At 34.3% G+C, this 8,496-nt stretch overlaps 1 protein-coding gene across 3 annotated transcripts in view; it reads left to right on the plus strand.

Moving 5' to 3' along the window:
- The first annotated feature begins 2,239 nt into the window (after positions 1–2,239).
- LOC113226032 (RILP-like protein homolog) overlaps positions 2,240–8,496 on the plus strand; it is a 66,708-nt gene continuing 60,451 nt past the window's right edge. For all 3 annotated transcript variants that reach the window (XM_026458539.1, XM_026458538.1, XM_026458537.1), the window contains exon 1: positions 2,240–2,539. In XM_026458539.1, the coding sequence (XP_026314324.1) occupies positions 2,240–2,539 (300 nt within the window). The remainder of the gene's footprint in view (positions 2,540–8,496) is intronic.

Below are 8,496 nucleotides of genomic sequence, written 5' to 3' on the forward strand. Positions count from 1 at the left end.
TAAAGTTGATAAATTTTTTCACGCAAAAAATGATAAAAACCTATTTTAACGTAACTGAAATGTTTTTTGTAACAAAAAATATCGCATCAATAAAACTTCATTTACGACGTAAAAGCACAGGTTTATTCATGAGTATGTTTTTTATCATACAGTTCTTCGAAACAAATTCATCAAGTGTAAAGTAAATGAAGTTTTTACACCTATTATTTTTTCTTTAAACTAGGTGTCATGATAATACATATTGACGTATTCGTGAGAGCCGTTTAATATACAAATGTAATATAGAAATTATAGGTTCTGTAAATTAAATGCTGTATGCAAATAGAGTTGTACAATGTGTTAAGACCACAGACATATATCTAGATAGACGCCGCAAGTACAGCAATTTGTGTGAAAATCACGCGTGCCACATTTTTTGTACCCACTATGACGTCACAAGAACTATTTAGTGATGGAAATCTCCTACCGATCGCTCTAAATCGATTGATTGAACGGAATACGCGTAAACACGCGTATAAGCACGTCTCTCGCGCACTGTCACGGGCACGTCAATATGTGAACTTGTAACTACCTTAATTAATGTTACTCGTTGGTTTTCTGTTGGTAATTGATCAAATTGATGAATGGCAAGACAAATGAAAATGTTACTGCTGACAAAATATGGTAAAATCTTATTAGTCAAAAGAGGTTTACTTAATGACGGCCTCATGTGAAATTTTTGCAATTTGTTTATTATTTCTAGGACTTCTAACTCTGCTATTTTGCATATTTGGATAGCATTGTAGGTAGGATAAACTAGACCACCTTCGTCCTCGAAAGCAACGAACTCATACGTATGACCAACTTCAGGTTTTTGTAAAGACAGCGCACTGTTAATTCTTTGCATTCTATATTTTTTTGTATTACTCGTACTACATATCCGGCGGCATTCGAGGCAACGTGCTGCAAAAATTATCGAAATTACACTGATAATAGATACTACAAAACTGAAAAAAAAAACGAAACGTTACTAAACCTTATAACGAAAGAGTTATAGAAAATTTTTATAATATTGCTAAAGAGAAATTTTCGTCCCTTCGTTTTCAAAATCGATAAGAACCGAGAACTGTGTTTCCTAACGTATACATCACTAAATGTTGTATATGGCCAAAGAAATGTACAAGCGGCCGTACCATGAAACTGAATGCATTATACAAAAGTGTGTTCGTTCGATATTCATGGCGTATTAACAAAGATCACAAGTATATCGCACCAAGTAAAAGCCGCAATGTATTACAAATCATGAGGCATACACTCGGTTAGATATTTGTTTTCTCGAAATTCATACAAAACCAAAATAATTGTTTTTAAAATAAATTATGCATCTTCTGATTACAAAATCACTTGCCCGTGGAAGGAAACGTCCCTGTTTACCCATTTACCCACGATTACGATGCTTTTGCAGTTCATAATGGCATAATTATGTATTTTTCGCGTTTTCGACTGGTGTTTATCTATGATAACGGTCGAGCGCGTTTTGAAGTGTAACAGCGGCACTAAGTTAATTTCACTTACTTTGGGCACGCGAAGTACATACACTTGCGGCGTCTATTTAGATATATGTCTGTGGTTAAGACTTTCCAAGAAGTAAACATAGGTTATTTAGAGTTAAATGTAGTAAAATATTATTTTAGATAAATTAAATACCATCTTTAGTAAAATACTCAACTACAACTAAATTATTAAACATACAAATACATTCATATGTTCAATCTCATTGATAATGTGCTTAGTCCATAGCTCTTTATAAAAAATGCCTATTATGAGGAAGTCTTTGAAAAAAGTATGATTTACCGAATTACCTAAATTAACATTGGCGTTACTTAACACATGAAATTAAAGTAATTTTTATAATTAATATGAACAATCTCAGAGAAGAAGTGTGATAGTAGATTTTCGTTATTTGTCAAACTGCGGGGTGAGACACGGGAGCATTAGTCATCGCGTATGCATGTTGTTTGTCTCTTGGTGGTACTGGCAATATGCTACGAGAACCGCTAGCCTGGAAACCGTTACGTTACGCACAACCGGTTTATAAATCGTACTTCGTTATTTAACGAACTGCACGTCCCTAGTCTCGAATTTGACATTTCATATTTCAGTCATAATGGCGCACTTGCGAAAGGCGGATTATCTTCTGCTGTAAATTCCCAACGTTCATCTTTATGTAGTGCGGTGAAGTGAAAACAAGGTGATTTAAATGCCGTACCACAGGCGCCCGTCTGCCAAGATGCCAGATTTCGACGACGATGTTACTGTTGTCGATGTGTACGACCTGGCATCGGACATTGGCAAGGAATGCGAAATAATTATCGAGAAATACGGCCCTGACGCTGTAACAGCGTTGTTGCCAAAAGTAATCAACGCTTTGGAGCTACTGGAGAACCTCGCTGTGAGGAATGAAAAGGAGAATCAAGCGTTACAAGAGTTGACGGCGAAAATATCGCAGTTGGAAAGTGACAAGATAGAAAAAGCAGAATACAGGCAACGTTTTGAAAAGGTACGCTTATGCTTTAGTTGGTATACAATAGTATTAGTATAATTATTCTTTAGGTAGGTAGAGGTCATTGTTAGGTAAATTGGGGGATCGATGCGTGCAAAGTTTGCGGAGTAACGCACGAACGGTAGTAATTTCGAAACTTCTAGTGCAGGCGGTTGGGCAGTGTTACAAAACTGCAATAGTCGTCCAGTAGTCATATTGCGCGACTTTGACATCATAGAAGCTCGCCATTCACATTTATAAGTAAGAAATTAATTATAATTTCTACTAAGTTTGTTTTATATTGTCTGTGTGCATGTTTGTGGGTGTCTTTTCATGTAAACATTGTTTTTGTTTACGTTGAGTCTGGTAGCCATGCTTAGTGTTTGAAATTTTGGTCCTATTATGGAATAGACAAACCTGTCTTAGAAGAGTTAGGTGCAAGTGGTGTAAGTAATGCCTATATTGAAATCTAGAATAGCGACAACAACTATATAACACCAGAGATGTAGAAGTAATTGAAGTAATTCTACATAATGTTCCATCTTTAAATTTTACAAAAGATTTTTTTTTTGTTTTGTGGACACAGGGAATATTAAAATAGGTAAAAGTATTAAAATTTGACTTTTGTTATTTGTATCCTGTAGTTGTATATAATTTACTTGTTAGATCATGAAATTAACTGGATGAAATTATCAGATAGAAAAGTAAGAATTATGTTATTAAAAACAGTACTTTCAAACAACTAATAATGGCTGAGATCACAAAGCCATTAACACAAATAATAACAATTTATTATGAATAAAAATGATGTAAAAAGGTCAATTATTATTGTAACAACATTCTGGATTGATCTCATACCTATTTTTTTTATTTATAGTAAAATTTAATTGAAATTCCTTTTACAAATTAAGTTTGTCGCCCAATCTTTTATAACTTAATTTTTTTCTGTTTTTAATAGCTATTAAAAACAGAAAAAATGAAGTTATTCTATTGAATATTTTTTTAATCAAAGTAATCTAGAGCTAGAACAAGCTAGATTACATTTTTGCTGTACAGAGACTAGAAAGTAAATTGTGTGGTTCAAATTATTAAAAAACTTTCACTTTTTATCATGATAGCCAAATAGATTGTGCACTTCCCAATTAATCTTCTTGCTTAGCACATTCTGAAGTTGTCCAGTAAAGCACTGATGGACTTTACTGTTTGAACATTAGTTTTGTAGTATTCAGGACAATGCCTGATTTATATATCAAAACAGCACCTTGTTGTTGTATTGACTTTTGGCTTTGCAAAATGGACAACCTCCTTTGTATTTTCATACAAAACTAACTACACAGGTTCCAGTTTTTGTTTTCAAAATCTTTATATGATTACACATTTTCTTGGTTAAAACAAACATGTGTCTCAATGTTTAAATGAGCCTTTTTAGCCAACCAGATGCCCTCTTTGCCCACTAGTTCAGTTGTCTAGTTCATTTGATTGAACTATTGAGATTCTTTTTCCCATTTGTTCAGTTGACTGAACTGACGAAATTTTGGCCGAAAATTGAGACTACCCAGTCTCAATTTTCGTCCAGCAAAAAAGCTTGTTTTATTTTCAACTATGCAAACAAGACAGAAATTCTTTATAGTTCAATTAACTAACTGGACTGGATAACAGAACTAATGTAGAGAGAGGATGGACAGCTGAACTAGTGGGAATAGAGGAAATAAAAAAATTCTACTATACCAGGTACAAAAGCTTTTATTATTTTCAACGGAACAAACGAGAAAAAAAATCTCATTAGTTCAGTCAACTGAACTAGAGGGAACAGAGGCCAGATGCAGGCAGTTGAAATAAAGATTGTAGTGGCTGCTATGAACAATAATTTTGTTATTGAAATTTATTTATTAATTTATTTATTATAATATCTCATTCTAATAGAATAATTAATTGTTAAAGTTATGAAGTAATGCACAGTTCCAGAATGAAAGTACCGTAATAATAATATATTTAAGTTCATGGGTTATGTATGGAGTTTTGAAAGAGATAATACTGATATAACATGCGGTGCAACTAAAATAACAACTCTTTTTTTTTACACGTAAATTCGTCATTATCGACCCACTCAAGTCATCATCATCATATGTCGCACTGCTGGGCACGGGTCTTCTCTAAATAGAGAGTTTAGGCCATGGTCCGCTATGCTAACCGAATGCAGGTTTGTGAATCTTCTTTAATGTGCAGGTATCATCACAGTGTTTTCCTTCATTGATAAGACTTATTATTACTATATATTTACAAATATGTGTACTTAAATTAGAAATCAAAGAGAGAGAATTACAAGTCATAACATTCCACCACAGGGATTTGAACTGTCTACCTCGTAACCGAGGAGTTAACATTCTCCCACTAGGCTACTAATACTGCTTTAAAACAAACTTAATCTTAAATGTAATGTATCTTGTATTAAATTCCAAGTGGCAGTGTATGGTAAAATCAAAATTGGTTTTTGTGACACTGTACAATTAAACCCATGTAAATTCTGTTATGTTTAATAAATAAATAAAAAATAATAAAAAATTTAAACGAAATTATTTGTTTCAACAGTATGTCATGTTAGTTCCATTTATAAACTGGATTTGTCATTGCATTAATTATGATTGATTTGTAGATAATGATTATATTAGTCTGGGAATGATTAATTACATTTAATACCTTTAATTTTATTGGTAGCCCATATTGTCTACTAATAATTAGGTAATTTATGATTACCGTTATTATCGCCAAGCACTATTAACACATATTTGTGCCCTTATTTACATTATAAAATACAAGTTTATACTTCACCTTTGGAGATTTCTTCAAAGAATTAACTTTCAGTACCAGTACAGCTCCTTGTGAACGATTTCGTCCATTACGTATCGCCATCGCACCTACTTCTGCTGCCAAGCAGTAATGTGAGCATTGAGGTTTTGAAGGGTAAGGGTGCTGGTGAAATCACATGCACACGGGACTTGTCGACTTATGTCTCAGGGTGACGGGCGCAGAGGCAGTGAGTGAGCCCCTCAGCTCTTTGCGATTTAAAACTCTGAGTGGCACTACAACTGCTGTGGACAGGCTTGTTGGTTACCACTATATTTTATAAATGTAAATTTCATTAAATAGACATCTCACGATTGTTTACATTTAGTTAAGCACCTAAACAAATGGACTGTATGCGCACAACTTGTTCGTCCCGTCATTTGGTATCATGAAAAAAAAATGCAGGTTTTATATTGTTGTCTTTCACTTTTCTAACAAGTAATAAATTGTGCAAGTGTGCATTCTTCAAAAAGACGCAGTGTTGCCCTGACCTTGGGGTAATGAAACTCAGAACCTCCTACATAAAAGATAGCAACTATTCATCTTATTAAATGTCATCACAAAATGAAGTAGCTAGATTAGATATTTCCATTCCACATAGTAAAGAGAGCAGCACATTGCAAAAATGTATAAATCTTTGCAACAATTTAGTGAAACATGGTTGCACATAGCATGGAGTTTTTTTAACTGCTTTGCATTCAGCTTACTGATTATAATCTATCAAGTTGAGTTACACTTAAGTGTAAGTCATTCGATTTTTTTATTGTGTTATACAAATCGGCAATTGCCTGTTTACTAGATGAAAATGACTGCTGCAGCTTTATTGCAATGGTTAGGAAGTATCCTCAATGTTGCATAATAATATGCGTTGTTTGCTGCGTGCTCATTATTTAAGTCAGGGTCTCCTCACAGCCTTATACTTCTTTATAACTGCTCACTTGGATCTTCTTCTTTATTTGTTCACTACTGGGCTATTAGATCTTAAGTCCCCTGTGCCTGTGATTGCGCTGCCTTATCCTACTGCTCTATCTGGAATACACCAATGCTGTTCTGCAAAAAAAACATAGGTCGGTGATTACCATATTTTTATTGACCTTGAAGTAACTTTTTGCACAATTGTGTTATTTTGTGTGATGATGTAAGAAAGGATTAGAATCATTCGGCGACAGTGATTTCTTAGTCATTGTAGATATTGTTAGAGTTGTTAATGTGTACAATAATTTTGGAAAAATAAATGTGTATGAATTAAAGGAAGAAAGGCTTGTAAAATTTCGATCATTTAACAGACTCTAAAGTACAATACATTAATGCATTTCGTGATATTATGCTGTGCCTATCCTGGCTGTGTAGTGCGTAAGGCAAGCTTTGCCGTGAATGCAGTAGGTACTGAAATAAGGGGTTCGTAACTCAGATGCGTTGCGAGAGGTACTTCTATGAATTTAAACTGTAATAATCTTTAAAATATACTTTATTTCACTTTTTTACATAATTTTAGTATTGCGTTACAAATCAATCTCTCTGTCTTTCAAGATCTTCTATTCTTACTTATTTCATTTCTTCGAAAGCATTCTAAATACAAACTAACTCATTCAGCCAGAGATTCTACTCATAGAGTACAGCCTAGTCTACATCCCTCTTCCTCACAGCTGAAGGGGTGAACATCCCTAGCTGGTGCTCTACCTATGATAGGCAACTTACATCAGTGATCAGCCTTTACTACAGGCTAGCCACACACTGCTCGGAAGTCACTAACTTACCAACAAGTAAACCACCGAGGAGGCTATGGCTTTGGTCTGCGAAAAACCTATCTAAAAGGACAGTCCATGACCACATCCTAAACAAACAAATCAAAATATTTTCACTTGTTAGCTATCCTAGCTAACAAGTGAAAATATTTTGATATAGCTATAATTAGGGAACCTGACTAAACCCTAACACTTTATTTCATCGACCCTAAGCTGGCTGAACGACCCTATCAAACTTCTAAACATTGCTACAAAACTATTTCCCTAAACTCCCTAAACCTAAGCTATCTCCAACGTGCATGCTGCCACAACGACGACACAGGCTTGAACATCCATCGGACGATCACTGGGTTACATCACTATTGATCTCCCAGCTGCCTTAGTCCTCATTTTGCAGCTATCACGTTCCATCAGCTTCACTTACTATCTTTAAACAAACAAGAACCAACACACATATAACCCTAACAACATATCCTAACATACATGTGATATGGCGGTATACCACATGAAGGATTTCTAATAATTAAATAAATATATTTTCCCAGCACGCACAGTCCTTGTTCAACTGGAAGGATGAGCACGAACTATTCGTATATACAGGACAATATATCTATCAAATTAAAAAATATATAAGAAAAACAAAAGTAAATTTTATCTATTTGATGGTGTATCTTCTCCTCCCTTCCTTCCAAGTCTGCATGTACAGGAAAATATTAATTTTTCTCCAAATATTTCTCATAACGTCAATGTGGTTCCACATGAAAAGTAAACATAAAAGATTAGTTAACCTAATAGAAAACCAGAAAACATTAAATTCCCTCATATAGAACTTTTTCATCCTATTCACATGGACTAGATCCTGCCTACCCAATCTATTCCTATTTACACCTACTTTTCTTACAATATAATTAACCCTACTTAATCGACCTACTACTCTATATGGCCCTTTAAATAATCTAGCTAATTTCATACTTCTATTAATCTAATTCTAGTAAATTATTGATGAATTAATACATATCGAGTTCTTAGGTTTTCGCGATTGTTACACATAGGAAATGAAACTATTTTTCCGGATTTAAATCGCGTAAATTTGTTTTTTCAAACAAACCGACATTTCGGGCCCTTTACAGAATTAATACATAAATAACGAAACAATTTATTTCATTTATTTATTTGAAAATGCCTATGTGCATTGTTGTCGCATGTTCAGTAGTGCACGACTTTGGCCTGATAATGATAGTTGTTTTAAATGTTCGTGTTGGAGTCGTTGGCCTTTTTGCACTTGCGGAAGTGCGTTGCTCAGTAAGAGCTGACGTTGCAAATTGTAATTGCAATGCCGTTGTAGGCCTCTATGGTTTGATGTAACGGGCTGATTTTTGCAACTGG

This window comes from Hyposmocoma kahamanoa, unplaced genomic scaffold, assembly GCF_003589595.1.
Source record: "Hyposmocoma kahamanoa isolate Upper Pololo Valley unplaced genomic scaffold, ASM358959v1 180, whole genome shotgun sequence".
Lineage (NCBI taxonomy): Eukaryota > Metazoa > Arthropoda > Insecta > Lepidoptera > Cosmopterigidae > Hyposmocoma > Hyposmocoma kahamanoa.